Raw genomic sequence first — 20782 nt, 5'->3', positions numbered from 1 at the left:
AACACGACTGTAGCATTTATTCACTTGCAAAAAGCAGAGGACATATTTAAATATTGTTTTTGTATCCTTAATGAAAGGCACTGCTTTTTAATATGGAATATTTATATGTAAGTACAATTTTAATTAATAGAATATCATATTAAATTAAATTCTCATTCATTTGTTCAGTTTTCGCAACATTAAAACAATTTATAAAGGGGAGAAGTGATCAAACCATCAATTTTCAGAATTATCACAAAGTCCCTCATTAACTTTTCCTGTGTTAAATGTTTCAGAGAATGACATTTTGGATGAGCTCAGTAAAAATTTTTCAAGGAAAAAAAAGTAACAGACCTTTCTTGGGGCTTCTCATTGCATTTATTTAAATTTTTAAAAAATGTACATCACTTATTGAATACATAAAATGCCAGTGCTTTGCAACAGTTTTGCTACTGTATCTCTAAACTAAAAAAGAAAAAAAAAAAGGGTAAATACATTCAAAATGCTGGGCTGTTTTGCTTACGTGCAGGCAGTGGCTTTGGTAGGCTGCGGCCTACAGTGTGACTGTTCTGAGGCCATGGTGAACACCAGCCAGCTTCCAGTGAGGAGCCGCACATCAAGCATCACAGGGTAGGAAGGAAGAACAACGTGGGGGAAAGGAGGGGAGGAATGAGAAGATAAGAAAAAGTTCACATAGGCCATGGGATGGGGGGATGGACTGAGGTTTCGGAAGCACACATAAAGACTGATGTGTTGGGAAGCTAGATTTATGTGGAAAGATGGGAGAAAACAAGGTCACATGTATGGCAAGCTATATAGTGGTGTGTGTGTGTGTGTGTGTGTGTGTGTGTGTGTGTGTTCGTGTGTTTGTGTGTATGTGTGTGTGCCCACTTCTGATTTTCTATTTTACTTTCCAAGAGAAATGTTAACAAAACTGAGGTAGAAATGAACGCAGGAGCACTACAGCCCAGATTTCAAAACGAGAAGCAAAAGTGCACTGACTGGAGCAAAGTCAAGAAGGGGAGGGGGCGTGGAGGTTCTCCGTGGATACAGATCAGTTGGTTGGTTGCTTTCTGTTTTTATTTATTTGAGTGTTTGTTTTGGTTGCTATCCTCTGCATTCTATCAAACAGCACGGCAAGCTTATAAACTAGATTAATGAATAGAATGACACCATTCCCAGCAGTTTAGAGATAACTTGCAAACTACCACCACCAGCACCACCACCACCACCACCACCACCACCACCACCACCACCATCTATGCAGTAAAAGGCAGTCATAGTTTTTAAGTACTGTGACTTTCAGGGTCCTAAACGGGTCTGTGGCTGACTGTTCTAGACACAAACACAAACTGAATAAGTAGCTTTCCATTAACCAGTGTACCTTTTAAGAACATTTTCACTTAATTATCAAGGAGCAATGTACTAAGAACTCTTGCAGTTATTGACATAAAGAATTATTCTGCTCTGTTTAATTCCCCACCATTAGTAAAAGAACTTAAAAAAAATTCCTTCCATTTCTACTTTAAATTGCAAATATTCAGCTGTATCACACTTCAGTATTTTTTTCTGGATACATTCAAAGTAATTTTCCTTGCTATTTTCCAATTGTTGAGGTAAACATACATTTTTAATATAAAGTAACATTGAAGCCTATCCTATTACTCTCAGCAGTACATAGTGCTTTCAACACATTCCTTTGAGGTACTGTACAAATCACAATCACTTTCCTGAGTTTTTGCAGACAAGAACATTAAAAGAAATGAACTGCAGAAATTAAGGTCCAGATTACCGTTACCCTGTTTTACCTGTTCTTAGCTTAATACTGCAGAACAGACAGGATTGAGGAATACTGTTGCTCTTAAAATGGCAAAAATCTGGTTTTCTGTGGTAACACAACCGTTCATCTCTTTAGTCCAATAATGTTTGAAGTTAAAGCTCTTTATATTAGCACATGCCACCAATGTAATTGTGAGGCAAACAAAAAATAAAGCACCACTCCAGGCACTTGACAGCAACTAAATCTCAAGAACAGCAGAATGGAATCAACACACGAGGTTCATGTCCTTCTGAAATCAACACACTTGCACCTTGCTCCTTGGTGAGTGTTGTCTAGCTTGAACTGAACTGAGCATCCGCGTATGCTTCCTGTCGTCTGGGGCTTTCACATCAGAAGCTCTTCTTTGATCCACGTTTCCTCCAAATCTACCCTGACTCTAAAGATGCAACTAAATTGTCGTCTTCCCCCCAGTACCCTTTCCTGATTTGAACACTACTGGAAAGGGGCTCTATTCCCTATGTAGCAGGTTTGATGTGTGTGTGTGTGCCAACATTCATTGCATTTTTTTCAGATGCTATCACTGACTGCAACCGAACATTTTGTTCCATTCAACATACATATCAAGCTCTTTCTGAGATATGCTAGGCTGAATCTTGCAGAAAGCGTTTTCAAAGTCTTGATATGTAATGGGCCTCAACTGGCTGGGCATAATGGCTGAAAGGTCCGTGGCTGGCATGGCGTGGAGGGGCCCCACCGCTGCTTCCTGACACAAATGAGCCACGTCTAGTCCAGAAAAGCCTTCTGTGCGCTGGACGAGCAGTGCAAACTCCTTGTCATTGAGACAGTAATTGTGCTGTGAGAGCAGTTGTACTATTATCTGGTGCCTCGCTGTGCTGTCGGGAAGTGGGATTAAAAGTCGTTTCATGAAGTACCTACGAAGAGATTCATCTATTTCTTCTGGTTTACTGGTGGCACAAATTACTACGATTTGGTCCTCAGCCGAAGTTAGTACAGTGTCCAGCTGCATCAGGAATTCGGTTCTCATCCGACTGACCGGACTGTGCTCCTCGCTCACTTGAGGAGAGAGCAGCAGGTCAATGTCACTGACAAAAATCACCGAGGGCTGGCGACACCTGGCCACGAGAAAAGAGGCGTGGATGATTTTCTCCGCTTCCCCTAACCACTTGGCGACTAGTCCAGAACCTGCAATTTTGAAAAATGTGGCCCCCAGCTGACTAGCAATGCACCTGCCCAGTAACGTTTTGCCTGTTCCCCGAGGTCCAAATAAAAGGATGCTCCTAGGTAAGGCCGTCAGTCCGCTGAATGCATCTGACCTCAACACTGGCCATAAAACCTCCTCTTTAATGACAGCCTTCACCAGGTCGAGACCAGCAATGTCATTCCAGTCCACCGGAGGGCCTTGGGTGATGATCTCGTTGGTTACCAGGTCAATGAGGTGCGTGTCCGTGTTCTTCAGTTGCTCGTCCACAGCGTGGTTGGATGAGGTAGCTGCGCGGAGTCCAGGCCCTTGCATTGGGTGGGAGAGGAGCTGCCGGTGCTCCTCCCCCGGCTCACTCATGACGGGCGACGTGTACTTCCCAAAGGATTCGCTGGATCTTGATCCCAATGAATTTTTAGCAGTACTGTAGGAAGGAGGGGTCAGAGCTCTACTGGACTGGCTGCTGAATTTCCTCTGCTGTTCGGAGGACATTAGCTGCTTCGTTGGCTTAAATGCTAAGGATGATGTTTCAGCACTTCTGTCAAAGCCATTCCCCCGATTTGTGTTTGAAATGCCATTGTCGGGCATTCTGTACATGGGACTCTGCGTGGATCTCTGTTGGCCATAGCTGTAATTTCCATAACTGGAGTCCATATCGCCTTGCCCTGCCATGTAGAAAGCTTTCCTTTTGAGGGAACTTGCCGAACTGTTTGTCAGTGCTGAGGGTGCAATTGGCGTCAAACCATGACCCTGGTAGGTGTAGCTGGGGACAGTGGTGGGGGGCAGTGGGGTGGGAGCTGGGATTCCTGAAGGCAGGTACGCTGAAGGAGGAGGGGGCGCACCCCCAGGGCTGTACCCAGACCCCACAGCAGTCTGAGGAGGATAGCTAGCAGAAGGGTAGCTATAACCGGGGAGGTTGGAAGTCCCATTGTAGCCTGGGACCAGGGCTGGTGGTGGGGGAGGTGGTGGCGGTGGCTGCAGGAGCCCAGAGCTATGCAAAGGAGACGGATGAGGGGATGGAAGTGCAGGTGCTGTCTGGCTACTGTAAGTCGAATGCAAATATGATCCGTTGTATCCCGGGGCATATTCCTGAGACGGGAGCCCTGCATGAAGACTAGGTACAGTGTGACTTCCACAGGTACTACTTGAATAACTGGGTTCGGTCAGGTTGCTGGCTACCCCAGGAGAGCTCCCTATACTTGCAGAGACATCTGCTGGCGGGAGGGCTGAGCTGACTCCAGCTTTGCTGGCGGAGATCACATCTGGAACACAGTTCATGGGATACACGGCTTCAGAATTCAAGGAAGGCTGCCAGGGTTCGCTTTCGTTTTTCCGACCGTTCACTAGTCCCGATGGTGCATCTGAATAGTTGCTGAGTACAGGCCGGTCCACAGGACCTTCCAAAATGCCAGAATACTTCTCTGCATATTTTTTTAGAAGGTTGGATGCAGTCAGAGCAGATATGTCATCGTTCGCCCAGGCGTACTGATAGGTGCGCTGCAAATGACCTCTGTAGGCTTCCACTTTGTGAGCAGGAGACCGCGTGGTGGAGGTGATGTCAAAGTGCTGTTCTGGCCACTGGGCATGCTCCGGCGTCCACTGCATCTTCAAGCCTATGAATTTTGGGGGGAAACAGTTAATTTACTTATTCATCAGAACAAAGCTTTCCCCCAATGGCTTATTTATACCTATATTCTTCTATCAATGATATTTACACTATAAAGACTCCCCAGTATATAATGTCTATTCTGAACCCTTCACAATCAACTAAATATTTGCCCTGTATGAAAAGTAAACTGAATTTAAAACTGCAAAAGACCCATTTTCCCCATGTTAAAAGTAATGAGCAAATCCATTTCTGCGAAGCCCATCTGTCTACCTATTATACAACATTATATAAATACACACATGTATATATAAAAAATATATATATGTACACACACATCCCTATCACATTAAAATTCAATCATAAGTTTTTACGATAAAATATGCATAGCTTTTAAATATCGGGCATGTGATAGTATTAACATGTACAATATCTAGCTGTTCTGTCTCTTCACATCACTGTTTCTGTTTTATATTTTAACAATATAAAAATGAGACACAGCTGACAGATCACATCTAGGATACCTCTCTTATTTGGTACTGAACACCTAGTTAGCACAGTATAATGCTCCCTGCGCAGAACAATATGACACAGACATAGCAGGTCATTCCATAATCCAACTCTCATCTAAAGTGGCCCACAACAGTTTCAAATCTGCTTCGTGGAGTGCAGCAAAGCAATCTCCCAGGCAGCGCTCCATCGCTTTCATCACACAAAGCCTACAACTCGGTATGAATTACAACTGGCTCCTTTCTGCCTCTCAGTTCTGTTGAGTCTCTGAAAAAAAAAAAAAAAAACAAGCATCACTTGTTTGTAGGTCTTCTACTGTTCTCCCTCCTTCTCTTATAATCCTCTTCTTTATAGGCTCCAAGGTTCTATAAGGGGAGGGGAGAATGTATCTCTCTCTCTCTCTCTACATACCTATGTGTATATGCATGTATATACATATATACAACATGTGTATATATATGCATACGTTTGTATGTATATATATGAGTATAATATATGTATATATGCATATATATATATATATATATATATATATATATATATATTAGAGCGAGAGAAAGGAAACATAGGTGAAAGGGAAGATAAAAATAGAAAGATTCTGGTTTCTCACCCTTTACATTTCCATAGAAAGGTGTGTGTGTGGCAGAAACCCAAAGAATGCTGCTAGATAAGGAGATTATACAGGTGATTCTATCATCTGCTACATTATTAATTGAAGCAAGGCGGCCATTTAGCAAGCCATAAAGAAGTGTTCTCTCATTGAAAACACAGTAAGCAGTTAGAATCAGAGAATAGCTTGGATTTAAATAAGGTAGCTTCTAAGTTAGAAAAGCATAGCCCACAGGGATGCAGTCCTCAAGCTCTCCGATGTAGTTAGGACAGAGGGGGACTGGAACCCTGTTCTACCTCCCAAAGCTGGCTCACCCTACTCTAATCTCTGCCTGGTTGGAACGCTTCCTATTCTGGTACAGCTATATTAGGGCTCCTTAATCTCTTTTGTATTACCCAAAGTGAATTTTGCAAACTGTCTTGTGCCCTCTGGCAGAGATTCCTTGATAAGAAGGAAGCCTGGTCTAAATGAGGCATCTGTGGCATCGGCTCCCTTCTGAATTACCAGTCTATTTTGACAGCTTCTACCACCTTCTGTTCTCCTCCCCCAACCCCTTTAGCTCTTCATTGCCTGACTCTGGCTTCTGACATGGCCAGCTTTGACTCACTGAGCCGAACTGAACGCAGCACACAGTTTGGTAACAGAATGGCATGTTGATTCCCTTCTGACTCCCTCTTCCTTGTTTGCAAAACCACTGCACCAGACACTGGAAGTTAATTAGCAGGATGATGCTGTGCTAATTGTGTTAATTTACAAGGTTTTAGTCAAAGAGAATCATGCCAGGGCTGGCACTGCTGTCATGCTTCCGACTTAATGATTAAGAAATACTGAAAACAAGGTGGGAAGGATTGCAGTAATTACACAATAAATGAATAAAGCAACAGGATTCATTTGCAAATATATTTTACTGCAGTTGTACTCATTTGCATTTGGATTTTTAAAAAGGATCCATGTAGATATTCATTTGCAAATCACCAACTCAGTTAAATTAAATCTGAATGCTGTACGGTGTAACTTAATCAGTGTGTGTGTGTGCGCGCGCGCGTGTGTATTTAGTAAGAATACTAAGACTTTACTTCTCTTGTATATGCAACAGATTCTTTACTCGCTTTTTTTTAGCTACCCCAAATCTTTATATATTTCTATGTTAAACTGGATATATTTTAGAATTATTTTTACCAAATTGGAAAATAGTATTGTAAGTCTTGATGAAGTACAACTTGCATCATTTCACTCAGAGAAACTTGGGAGGTGAGTTCTAGGAAGAACTAAAGTGATATTCTTAATTGTTTCTGCTTTCTCAATCATTACTTTCCAAGGGGGAGGAAAACACACCGCAAAATGGGTGAAATGACTGAAACCACACTTAAAGGGGAAAAGATGCAATTTTAATGAAGCAGCATTTCAGGAATCACACTTTCATTAAATTCAACTGGAAATTATTAAGAGCAAATCACCAGGAACCAATCACAAGTAATCAGTATCTAAATTCTTCTAGTGTCATGGGATTTATTTCAAGCTTTATAAAAAAGAGAGAATATTAATGTGACTGTAATGTAGAACTGTCTAAAAGACCTATAAATTCATTAGTCCTGTAAATTATTTCTAGGGAATTTCTATTAGGATTTTTTCTTTAAATATTATCAAAATATTGAATAGAGGAAATAAGTACTCACGTATGCTATATAATTGGACATTTTATGACATTGGTACAGAAGAAACATGTGAATAAGTATCTTGAAGAATGGGCTCAGAAAATAATTTAGAAGTTGCAGGCAATGTAATTTATTATAACACACACATAGACACACTAAGGAACACACAGAAACACACAAAAGTTAAAAGGCGTGGTTTTCTTTCAGATAGCTGAGCTAAATATTGTTGGCATCAGTCAACAACATGATAAAATAATTCCTTTAAACAAAATTAGGATGCTTCAGATTTATAGTGTATATATATTTATTTTATATTTTTACTGGTGCATTATTGTCTCACATCATAGTGCCATGTTTATAGTGTATACATTTTTAAAAGTGTGAGATGGAATCTCTCCACCTACCTACACTGGCTTAAATCATATTTTCTTATGAACAACTTACAAAAATAAAAAAAATAACTTTATCAAGTTGTAATCACTGTAAAAGACATGCATATGTAGTTTAAATAAATCAGACTGTCCATTTTCACTGCATAGTTTAACTCGGGCAAAACTAAGTTTTGTAAGATTTCTGTTTCATCTTAAATTAAGTAAAAATCCTATATATAAAAATTATTTATTTGGAACAATTACTGTATACACTACTGCCTTTGAATTCTCATGCTACTTGTAAATATGCTTACCAAGATAGTTGAGAGTTTATTTATTGACGCAAACTAAGTAAAAATAACCTTAGCAAGGATACAAAAGGCAAGACTGAGTTTTGATTAACCTTAAGGGAACAGACTTGCTCACCTCCCCTAGAACATGAGGATTTATATAGTGTTTGAAATCATTACTACTATTTGAAAGCATAAGCTAATAGTTAACCATAAATTCATTCTTAATATTAATGAGATCTGAAGAAATCCATGTTCAGGAGATTGTACTGGCCTTGGAATCATAAAGAGACTGTGCATTGCTTTCTTGAGTTTTAACAGTAACTGGAAGTAATACCAAGCTTGCTTTTGTTTTTTATTGTTGTTCTGTTGGTTGGTAGTGCTATCTTTGATGTGAAATGGAAGAGAAGTGAGGAGCCAAATGTTCTTTGAACAAAATCATCATGCTCTGTTTGATTGTGATGCTGTTATCTGTGAAGAGCAGCACACTTGTGTCATGTGGCACCCAACACATGAGACAGGTTTTAAAAACAGCTTTCACCTCGCCGGCACACGGCTGAAGTCCGAATACTTGATTGGGTGAGACAATAGGATCACATGTTCAAGGTCAGCCTCAGCAATTTAGGGAAAGCCTAGCAATCTAGTGAGATCCTATTATTTATTTATTTATTTAAATTTTTGCGGTTACGGGGGGTGGAACCCAGGGGCATTCTACCTCCAAGCTACACCCCCTGCCCTATTTTTTATTTTGAAACAGGGTCTCACTGAGTTGCAAAGGGCCTCACTAAGTAGCTGAGGCAGGCCAAGAACCCGGATCCTCCTGTCTCAGTCTCCCAAAATGTTGGGATTACAAGCGTGCGCCACCACATCCAGCCCTATTTTAAAATTAAAAAAATTAATAAATAAAAAGTCTGGCAGTGTAACTCTAAGGCAGAATCCCTCTGGGTTCAATCCCCAGTTGACCAAACAAACTACCACTACTATGTACAACAACAACAATAACAAACAACGCCACCTTTGGTTTTACAATATTTTTCCTCAGAATAAGAAGAAAAAAAATCTCAGAAATGACACTATTTTGACAGTGACTCCAGAATAACTTCCATTATCATCTGAAAATTGCTTAAATAGATACCGTCAAAATTTAGAAAACAGGAGAAACTCAGAAAAACTGTTCTTAAAGATAACTGATGAATCGTTCCAAAACATCAAATTTTATTTTTGAAAGGATAAAAATATTCTTCAGATAGCTGGCAAATTTTACAATGCAATGTGTTTGTTTCCAAAATAGGTAGCATAATAGAAAACTGCTTTTAAGATAATTTATCGGAAGTGTTAAATAGAGAAGGCATGCGCTACAGTGTTGGATCTCAGTATTTTGTTTTTATTTTGTCATAGTATGAATTTATGTACACATAAATGAGCAAACATATTTCCCAAATAACTGGGAGTTTTCTATAACATTTTCCATTCTTATCATTCCTGACCATTTTAGAGCTTAGTTTTAATTACTGATGTATTATTGCTTTATCACTTTACTTTTTTTTTTTACTAGTTTTGATACAAAACAATTGTAATGTCTTCAAAAAAATATCACAGCTTCACAGTAATAGGGAAATAGTTTTACAGAAAAATGAGGGGTAAAAAGCAACTTGAAGAATGGGAGGACATTAGAAAACAGACGCTGGGTCTGCTAGAATCCAGTTTTAGCACATATTGCTGAAAATATTAATCTGAGTCGCTCACTAGCCTGTGCCCACCCCTAATTCACATATGCTATTCAATAGTTCCTCGGGTCTGAAAACGTGGCCCTCTTCTACCATGTTCCCAGAGGGTAGTTTTGTCTCTGAGGAACTCTGCCCTCATTTGTAGATTTCCTCAGACTTCCTAGGGGCAGAGACCTGAGGCGAACACCTGCAGGCAAGGCGGGCTGCCTGCTCCAGGACACCTGCACGCCACTCACGGGCTGCTCAGCAGCATCCCTGCACCTACCACTGCATTCCTTTGGGCTATTACAACTCTGCACTTCTCATTACTATTTTTTAATATTTAAAAATTTAAAACAGTATTTAGCAGGGTTTTTTTTTTTTCCTCTGGAAAACCATCAAAACTGGAGTAAATACAGCAAAGTAATTATAATAGGGTAGAGTCTCCTCCATTTACTAGTGCAATGAACTCATCATATCAGAGGTAGAAAATGGCATGACGAACACAGAGAGCATTTAAAATTTCAGGGAGAGAACAGAAAACTCATTTGCCTCAGGTTTATGCACCAAAGGATCTTTGGAGAGAGGGGCTGCAGACAGACCTCAAGGTTTCAAGAACTGGTCCCAGGCAGTATCGACTTGTTAGTCCTCAAGAGGTGAAGAGCACATGAGGCTTTAGTGCTGGCTGTGAAGACTTTTCTTCCTGCCTACTCACCTGAGAGCCCAACACAGCAGTGTGTAGTACGACCTGCACTAACCCACTCGATCTGAAAACCTCCTCAGTCCATTTTCTGATAATTCCTAGACTTGCAATATGCTACTAAATTGGAAAAAAAAAAAACCCTCCACAATAAGTCATAAGGGAAAACGGAGGGAAAGAAGCCCCGAAATTGCATTTTCCCTTTAATCTATTGAATTTAGTTTCATCATCAGTATTCTGAAAGTAGAAGTCTTTTCTAACCTGAACGCGATAGAGGAAACCTCAAATTTATTTAGACAACAAATTAAAGGCCATCTATAGACAAAGCTTTGGGAGTCCATGCTAAAAAGTTAAATCAAGGAATATTTTTTGGGGGGGAAGGGTGCAAGGTGCTGAAAGCTTTTAAGCTTCCTGACTTCCTAATTTCACACTCTAAACTTTCTTTTATTTTTTATTTTTTGTAATATTGGGGATTGAACCTCTGAGCTATACTTCCAGCCCTGTTTTATTTATTTTGAAACAGTGTCTTGCTAAGTTGCACAGGGCCTAAGTTGCTGAGGCTCTCTGTGAACTTGCAATCCTCTTTTCTCAGCTTCCCAAGTACTGGGATTACAAGCGTGTGTCACCACACCTGACCACACTCTAAATTTTCTAAAATTATGCTCTCATGCTGGGAATGGCACACAACTGTAATCCCAATACTTAGGAGGCTGAGACAGGAGGATCATGGGTTGGAGGCCAGCTTCAGCAATTTAGTTAACACTCTGTTTCAAAATAAATAATAATAAAAAAAAGATTTGGGAGTATAGCTCAGAGTAGAATATAGGCCTCTGGATTCAGTCTCCAGTATCATAAACAAACAAACAAACAAACAAATAAATAAATATATGTTACACTCTTTGATTTGGAGCATTAAGAGAACTTTAAAACGATCTAGTCCCATCTAGCAAGCCTGGATTTCAGCATGTTATTTTATTCACTATGATCTTGGAGGTTGGATACTATTCTGTGTAGTATATTTGGAGTCATAGCTAGATTGTTGAGGTAGAAACAGACTGAAGAAATGTAAAGAAATCTTAGAATTCTGTTTGGGGCATGAACACTCCAGTCTCGGGAAGCAGACCACTGGCACGGTTTACCCTCTCACTTGTTCCAATCTTGGTTTAGTTCCTTAAGCATGTTATACTCTCCTTTCTTGGGCTACAGAATATGGACGGCAGTGGTATCATCTACCTTACTACATTGCTACTAGAATTGCCTAAAGTAATAATGATTTGTGAAAATATTTTCTAACTATGAAATGCTACAAAATTCTTATCATTTTAGTTTGAAAAAGCCAAAGGTGCACTAAACATAAGGCAACTCTGGCTCAACAAGAAAAATAAGTAAAATTACTCTCAGAATTTGAGAAATCAGTTTTTCTTAATTTCAGGACCGCTTATACTAAAAAGATAATTTACTAGTGGAAATGTTGAATATAAAAAAGGAACACAAATTTTTCATACTCAGCAAAATACAAAGCATGATCTCTTTAACCAAAAAAGTGTCTAATATTCAAAATGTTTGCCTAATATTTTATTTACTTTTAATGTTTTTGTTACTCAACATTTTAGAGAGCAAAACTAAAAAACAAAGTCATTAAGTGCTTTAAAATCAAGCATTCTCAAAACATGTCTCATAGTAAGATATTCTGAGTATATATATAACTTATTGCTGTGAAGTGATTTTTGCTTTAAATCATACTTTCACACTTTAAGACTTTAAATTATAATACATTTTGCAGCAACCCCCTCTGCCCATCCCACCATATTTACATAAAACAACCCTTTTTAACACTCATGAAGGCATCCTGGTTAAATGGTCCTTAGTAAATACAGCTCATACTTCTCTCTTGTCTAGAGAAATTGCAACCTAACAGAGGGCAGCAAATAGCCTGCAACTGTATTTTGTTTGGGCAGCAGAGAGTTAAAAAAAAATCAGTCAACTTTATACAAAAATTCATATTTCCATATTTCTCATTTTAAAATCATCCTATAAGATCTTCCAGTGCCTCCTTCTTGCCTGGCAACAGTTGGCAGAGTCTGAGGACCTTCTCCCTCTTTGGATAGGGCACATCCTTTCCATTCTGTCAGGGTGCCCATCAGGCATCTTCATATTTACCAGATCACGGGGGCATTTGAAGTTGTGACTTCACTCTGGAGAATCAAGCTTGAGGACTAGCAAGTAAGCTCTAATTTTTTTTAATGTGGATATGATGAAAATTTTCCCTAATACTGTTTTTTTTTTCTTAATAAGAGAGCATCCCTGTCCTCTTATTCAGAGCACATGGAAATTAACTGATAATTTTCTTCTTGATTCAGTGTCACTGGTAAAACTGTGTGGATGATAAATAATGGAGACTTTAAAAAGTTGACCTTAGCCAGGTGTAGTACATTTTGTAATCCCAGCATTTGGGAGGCTGAGTCAGGAGGATTGAGGTTTTAAGACAGCCTCAGCTACTTAGTGAGGCCCTTTGTAAATCAGTAATACTGTTTCAAAATAAAGAATAAAAATATTAGGGTTAGGTATGTATCTTGGAGGTAGAATGCCCCTGGGACACATCCTGAGTACCAAAAAAAAAAAAAAAAAAAAAAGTTGACCTTAAATTGCTGTTTCAGTTCTCACCTTTTGCTTTAATTTTCTAGACAATATTCCTTGCTATTTTCCATATGTCCCTCTTCAGCACTCCAAATATGCTTCTTTGAATATGCTGTGGATTCTTTTTTATTTTTATTTTTGTGGTATTGGGGATTGAACCTAGGAATATTCTATCTTCAAATTACACTCTTTTGTGTGTGTGTGTGGGTCTGGGGATGAACCCAGGGGCATTTGACATCTGAGCTACATGGCCTGCCCAATTTTTTATTCTTTATTTTGAAACAGGGTCTCACTGAGTTGCGGAGGACCTCACTAAGTAGCTGAGGCTGTCCGCGAACCGCGATCCTCCTGTCTCAGCCTCCCAAATGCTGGGATTACAAGCGTGCGCCACCATGCCCGGCTCGAGTTACACTCTTGAGTGCTTATTATTTTCTGTTTTTAAACATAGTCTTGCTAGGTTGTTGAGAGTCTAAGCGACATTGTGGAGGAAGCTGTTCTTGAACCTGTGATCAAGAACAGGTTGATCAGCCAATCAAGTAATGGGATTACAGGCATGTGCCACAATACCCAACTAGGCTGTACATTCTGATAAACCAAACAATGAGAGTAAAGCATCTTCTATTAAGTCAATTGGATGAATGTTAGCACAACTTTGGGGAGGCTGTTTAATATACTAGAAGTGTTTTTGTTTGTTTGTTTTTGTTTTTGTACAGAAAGTAGTTAGAATGGCGACTGGTTAAGCAGCAGGCCTTGTTCAATATGTCATCCCTTAGGCTCAGTAACAGCCCGTGTTTAACTTTGTAAGCATCATGACTTGGACTGGGATGTCCTTATATTTAACTTGTAGGCAAGTGTATAAAACGCATGAAATTTTATCCATAATAAGAAAATATTCATTCATCAAAACATGACCAAAATAAAAGACAAGCATTTTGTCAATATTTTCATACCAAGGATGAAACTTGGAATGCATGAGTCTGATTGGTAAAATTTTAAATATTTTTAAGACAAACATATACATATATCTTTGACTGGTATTTATGAATAGCAAATCACTAATGCAAAGCAAATTATACTGATCTCAGAAATACACTTTTCAGATTATATTTATTAGTGACCTAGATGTATACCATATCATTTGAAGCAACTAAGGAATTCATGATCATAATTCAAATATGTATATTTTTTTCCCATGGGAGCCCTTGACTTTGCAATACTTAAACTAATAAGTGAACATATAACCACACTCCCACGGAAATGCAGATAGTTCAAAAGTATAATTTACATGATTTATGTTATGTGGGAATGGGTTTTTAAAAAGTGTCCATGTAAAAATTTTTCAATATCTAAAAACCAAGTAAAAACTGCAAATATCCTGCAGTAAGTAACTCACAAGAGTACATTGACTGAATATACATACGATTTAATATACTAACGAATCATACTTTGAATCTTAGTACTTAGTGTCAGGTGTCATCAACGATTCCAAGAGAAAGAACCTGAGGTAAGCAGACTGATTTCCACATATGGAGACAAATACTGTATTGTTTATGCTTCCTCTCTGAATTTGACACAATTTAGGATCAGTTTAAATAGTGCTTTATAGTTAACCTTTAAAGTTGTTATTTATGGCCTTTCATTTCTCATGCTGTCTCTTCCCTTTTCTCATGTATGTTTTTCAATCCATTAAGACTATCTACCCTTCCCCCAGTTCTTTTTGTCATACAAAGATCATCAGGACACGCCACATATGTCCACAGGGACGACCAGGGCTAATGAATATGTATGCTCTGTGTCACAACAGAGCACTCCCTTGTTCTGCAGGACCAACCTTCTTATGTGTGTAAATAACAGGTGAGCTGTATCATGCAGGGATAAATGGGGTTAACACAACTAGAGAGCCCCATGCTAGATTCATGATATCCAGCCTGTGTGGCTGACCCAGAAAACGAAACCCAAAGGCCCTAAGTACTGCACAGCTCATAAGTGTTTTCAATCCTTAAAAAAAAAAAAAAATTTGCAGAGATAATATTGACCATCATCCTAAAAGTCTGAGGATATCACAATTGATTCAGAAGATACTATATAGAGTATAGTATATAGAGTATAACATATAACAGATTTTTGCACATTTAATGAATACAAACTAGGCATGGTATAGCCTTGAATTATGGCTTGGCTGCTTTATTTCTTAGTTACAATTCTCAAATATTACATTAAGCATAATATGTGCAAACCTATTTGTGAATAGTTGCTCATATGAATATATTCTGTTTTTAAGTATCTAAATGGAAAGCTCTGTTTAGTTATATTTAAATTAAGCTCTGTTCATTTTTTGCCCAACACACCTAGCTGACAAGGGTCAGTAAACAAATGCAGAAACTTCCAAACTCCACAACCATGTGCAAAATGGAATTGCACTCGTCCTTTTTTCTCTGTTTTTCTGGAACCTTATTCTAAAAAGACGGTTTACACAAAACTGCTTATTTAAGAGTGAGGCTCTCGAATATAATTAGACAAAGGAGTTTGCATATTAAGTATACAACACTTCAACCAACCTCCTTAAAATCTCTGCTTTAGGTGACTCTAAAGTGTGCAAAATGCAGACAAAATTTGTTTAGGCTATGTATGCATGCTTCTCTTTTTGGCAATTTATGCATTAATTTTTAATGCAATAGCGAAAGGGTGTCTTGGACTTTGAAAAAAATACACTCTAGTCAGGGCTGGGTGACATAGTGCGTTAATTCAGTGTCCTTCACTCCTGGGACCTGTATATAATTTAGTCCAGCCTGAAGAAAATAACTTTGATCTGAAGGCAGTGGGAAAAGCTACATACGAAATGTGTTTGGGTAGGTTTAGTGTTGTTTCTTCCATATAAGAGGACCTATGAAGAAAAACTGTTTTAGAATACAACCAGCCTAGTCCAGGATGAAAAGTGAAGAGCTCTTAGCAGCAGCAGCAGCAGCAGCAGCAGCAGCAGCAGCAGCAGCAGCAGCAGCAGCGGCGGCAGCAGCAGTTTTATTACCTTTCCATTCTCCCTACCCTGCCCCATAACACAGGCTGGTGAAATAAACCTGAGCGCCACCTATAATTGGGATGCTCTGATTTCCAGATAAACAGAACATTGTTAAAGTGCAATGTGAATGGCAGTCCAGTCATTAGTGCTTTGGGCTTTTTCATTTGTAAAAACAAAGAATGCTGCATAATCAGGCAGAAGCAAAGAGGATACAGTCTCTTCAAAGGAAGTGGCATTTCCTGTCCTGGAGGAGGTGCCCAGCAATGCTACCCATGGGAATATGCTCCAGTGGGAGGGAACACAAGTAAAGACATTGTTTTTTCCCAATCCCATTTTGTGTTCTTTTGACAATAATTAACTGCACAATTTCGTCTACTGTTATGATGGACAATACCATTATGTTTTAAAAAATGTATCAGCTTTGACTAAATTGAAGTGGTTGATCCAGCTCTATGTACATTAAAAACATGAAACACAGATCTCCTTTTGTTTATAATTCCAATCCAATTCTCCTCTGCTGTAAATAAACTTGGCTTAATTTGTCTCTAATAGAGCAGTTAAAAATAAATTTTTTCTCAATATTGATTTTAGCAGAGTTAAAGCTATAAGGATGTTACTTCTCTATATTCTCTATACTTAATATGCAAACTCCTTTGTCTATATGCTCAACCACTCTAAAATTTTATATTTCTTATTGATGATTATAAACTCTTTTAATGACTCCCTCCCTATGGATAATTCAATGTTTACTAATCATCTTATGAAAAAGGGAAATATTTTTCAGTTACATTTTATTTATTATATTTATTTATTTTCCCCCCTCTGGGATGGTTTATTTTTTATTTTTTTATTTTTTTATTGGTGCATTGTAATCATACATCACATTGGAATACAAGACTTGAGAGGATATACAAGCACACATCATCCAATTAGCCCTCATCCAACCCCCATCCCATTCCCTCCCCCTTCCTCAATCCAGTTACATATTAAAATGGGGAGATTGTTTGAAATAAACTTACTTTTAAATCTGCTAATTTAAGTTGCTTATGTCAAGATAAAGGAGAAGTTCCAGTGGAGGGACGGAGACAGTCAGAGGTTGGTAATTGGGGAAAGGAGACTTGATCAAGAAAACAGTTCAGCTGCTATGTACAATTTTAACAATACCAATCTCAATAACATGTCCGGGGAAGGGAAGGGAAGGGAAGGGAGTGGGATCCAGAGGGAAGCACACCAACCAGTGTGCATGTGTGCTCTATCACTCTCAACCTCGTTATGATATAGAATTACAATGCAACAATAAAAAATCTACTTTTTTTGTGTGTGTGGTACTGAGGACGGAACTTAGAAGCATTCTACCTCCAAGCTACACCCCCAGCCCTATTTTTTTATTCTTTATTTTGAAACAGGGTCTCGCTGAGTTGCAAAGGGCTTCACCAAGTAGCTGAGGCTGTCCCTGAGCCATGATCCTCCTGTCTTAGCCTCCCAAATGCTGGGATTAAAAGCATCTGTAATTACAAGTGTGTGCCACCATGCCCTGCTTATTTTTCTTTAAAGAGTAAATAAACCGCCGGGCGTGGTGGCGCACGCTTGTAATCCCCGCGCTTGGGAGGCAGAGACAGGAGGATCACGCAGGTTCCAAGCCAGCCGCGGGCACTGGCTTAGGAGACCCTGTTTCCAAATAAAAATGTAAAAATAGGTCTGGGAGTGTAGCCCGGAGATAGAAGGGCTTCCAGGAACCCCAGTACCACCAAAAAAAAAAAAAAAAAAAAAAAAGAGTAAATAAACCAAATCTGCTACTTCTTCAAACTGGGTGTCATATTATTCGTAGCATAGAAACTTCCTATATAAAAAGAAAGCCAAAATGTATCTTGAACTATAGAGTTAACACAACTGAGCTGTGCACACACAAAAACTATCAAGTATAGGTGTGTGTGTGTGTGTGTGTGTGTGTCTGTAGTTGTGAAGTAAATGGAGAAAACAGGTGAAAAAATGACAGGAAAAAAAGAGAAAGTTATTAAAATAGCTTTTATCTCCCCAATACTCTATACCAACCTCATTATTAATAATTTGTACCTCTGAAACATATTCTAATGGGTTTATTTTTGGGGAAGTAAAGGGTTCCTGGGGATAGGACCCAGGACATTGTACATGCTAAGCACATACTTTACCACTGAGCTACACCTCCAGCTCCCTGAACAAAGTCTTAATATGTATGATATATATATATATATATATATATGCAGTGTGTGTGTGTGTGTGTGTGTGTGTGTATGTGTGTGTTAGTGTGTTACTGGGAATGGAACCCAGAAACATTCTACCTCCGAGCTATAACCCCAGCCCTATTATTTAGTCTCTATTTTGAAACAGGGTCTCACTGAGTTGCAAAGGGCCTCTCTAAGTAGGGGAGGCTCTCCGTGAACTGTGGTCCTCCTGTCTCAGCCTCCCATATGCTGGGATTATAAGAGTGTGCCACCACGCCCAGCTTGTATATCATTTTTTTTATTAAAATTAAGCATTACTTAAAAATTTAATAAGTGATTCGTTTATTATTTGTGACCTAATTCACGCCAGTGCCTCAAAAATCTGTATTTATGCATTTAAATTATTACTTCCAATCTCAAAATACACTGAGCATTCATTTCCTTATTAAGTATTCATTTTGGGGAAGGTATGAACTTACATAAAAAACGACTACTTTAAAGCACATGGTTAAACTGGGCGTGGTGGCACACGCTTGTAATCCCAGCATTCGGGGGGCTGAGACCGGAGGATTGCAGTTCGAGGACAGCCTCAGCTACTTACTTAGAGCGGCCCTTTGCAACTCAGTGAGACCTTGTTTCAAAATAAAATAAAAAATAGGGCTGAGGGTGTAGCTCGGAGGTAGAATGCCCCTGGGTTCCATCTCCAGTAGCGGGGGGAAAAAAAAAACATAAATAAATAATAAAACACATGGTTATGTTATAAAAGAAAGCACTTCAATTGTTAATTAGAATCATTTTTGTTTTCTATACAATAGAAGAGAATATACAATTGATAGAATTAATGATTATTCATAGGCCTAAAAGTACATTCTTACTCATTGAACTGACATATCTAAAAACTCTCTTCTTTTTTAAAATCTTTTTGAAAGCATGAAAATGCTTGAAAGCTTGTTACAATTTCATTGATATTTTGCATTTGGTCTCTGGCTGTTAGGATCACTTGGACAACTTGTGAAGACTTTTCAGTTGGGGATGTTTTATCTACCTCCAACCATTGTTTTCATAATTCGCTTTAGAAATTATTTTATCCAGTTCAATGTCAAATGATATTATACTTTTAAAAGACTCTATTAAACATATAGCATAAAAATAATGGATTGCATCCATGGCCATAGCTCCCAGAAGCATTAAAATGTTACCAGAGTACCCTAATGACAACAAAGACAGCTTAATCACTTAAAGGCTTTTTACATTAACAGTTTTTTTTTTTCAATTTGAGTAGTAATATTCCAGGCATGATTTAATAGGAGGTTAGCTTTAAAATACAGCTAAATAATACACTTTTCAAAAAAGTATAAAAATCGAATTTAATGTCTGACAAACATTGCCTTATACTTTCTGAAATATTGGCGTGCATTCATAAAGCTTTGTGTTTTTTATTTGTTACTTTTCCATACAGGCATTAAAAACGGTCTGGTAATTTGCATGCACCGTCCATCAGCTCCCTGTATTGTTATGATCTTAAGTAGAAGATGTATGTATAAAACATACTGGAAAGGTGAACCTATTAATCTGCAGAATAACCTCCACAAACCAAATAGGAATGAATCATTTTTTAAGTTTCTCCCTACTTTATCGTTTAGAAGAGGAATTAAAAGAGGGAAAAAGAGAGTGAGAATCTAAAGGTGACCTTATTTAGACATGTTAGTCGGGGCGGCCTTTGCTGTTTTTAAGCAAACATGATTGTGACTCCACTCTGTCCATCGAGTTTTCCAGTGCGTGAACTGGATGATGACTTGAACAATTCCCTCTTCATTAGTGAGCTGTGCAAAGGAATATAGATATAGAGGTGTTTTGTTTATCTTTCTTTAAGTTCTGGGGTGTTTTATAGAGACATTTCAAAGCATCAAGAAAAATATACATGTACATATAATGTACATTATATATACATAAATAATAGTATGTATATATGTGCATATATATATGTATATATATATATATATATGTGTGTGTCTGTTTTTTCCTAGACAAGCTGTCGTAGTTGAAATGAAGTCTAATCAGACTCATTACTGTTTTCAGCAATTTGCACCACCAAAGATGCTTATTAGGTAACTGTGTTTAATAAACCACTCTTTAGAAAAATACCAGTAATGAGCTCTTAACAGCCAATCTTTAGCGTGAATGTAATGTGAAAAGTGTTCCTAGCACTGAATAGATTTTCACATTTAGTAGTGTCATAATTAAGCTCTCAAAATCAGTTGCTGTGATGCTAGATTTTTTGTAATCATCTTATTTTTTATTTTGAGTATGTTTGGAATTATAGTCTATATCTTTTTAATAGTTGGATGATATTCACTATACAGCAAATTTTTGGTGATAGCCAACTTAGTAAAAAATATTTTAAATGGGAATATGTTAACAAATGATAACCAAGAATTTTTAACTGATAATTGATTCTAGCCTTCAAGTCCCTCCTCATCAGCATCCCCACTGTTCAGAAAA

General features: G+C 38.3%; 1 protein-coding gene across 2 annotated transcripts in view; it reads right to left on the bottom strand.

Moving 5' to 3' along the window:
* Positions 1-2336: 2336 nt before the first annotated feature.
* Positions 2337-20782, bottom strand: part of FIGN (fidgetin, microtubule severing factor) — a gene marked incomplete at both ends in the record, with an annotated part of 134057 nt that continues 115611 nt past the window's right edge. The window contains 2 exons of one of the 2 annotated variants that reach the window (XM_080690371.1): positions 2337-4591; positions 5109-5211. In XM_080690371.1, coding sequence (XP_080546497.1) covers positions 2337-4591; positions 5109-5211 — 2358 coding nt within the window. Of the gene's footprint in view, positions 4592-5108; positions 5212-20782 lie in introns of those variants that run through there. The other variant, XM_080690370.1, reaches the window with a different exon arrangement.

The sequence above is a fragment of the Muscardinus avellanarius genome, assembly GCF_963383645.1.
Source record: "Muscardinus avellanarius genome assembly, chromosome: 2".
In the NCBI taxonomy this organism is placed as follows: domain Eukaryota; kingdom Metazoa; phylum Chordata; class Mammalia; order Rodentia; family Gliridae; genus Muscardinus; species Muscardinus avellanarius.
The sequence above is the reverse complement of the archived record's forward strand: the minus strand, read 5'-3'. Positions and strand labels throughout refer to the sequence as shown.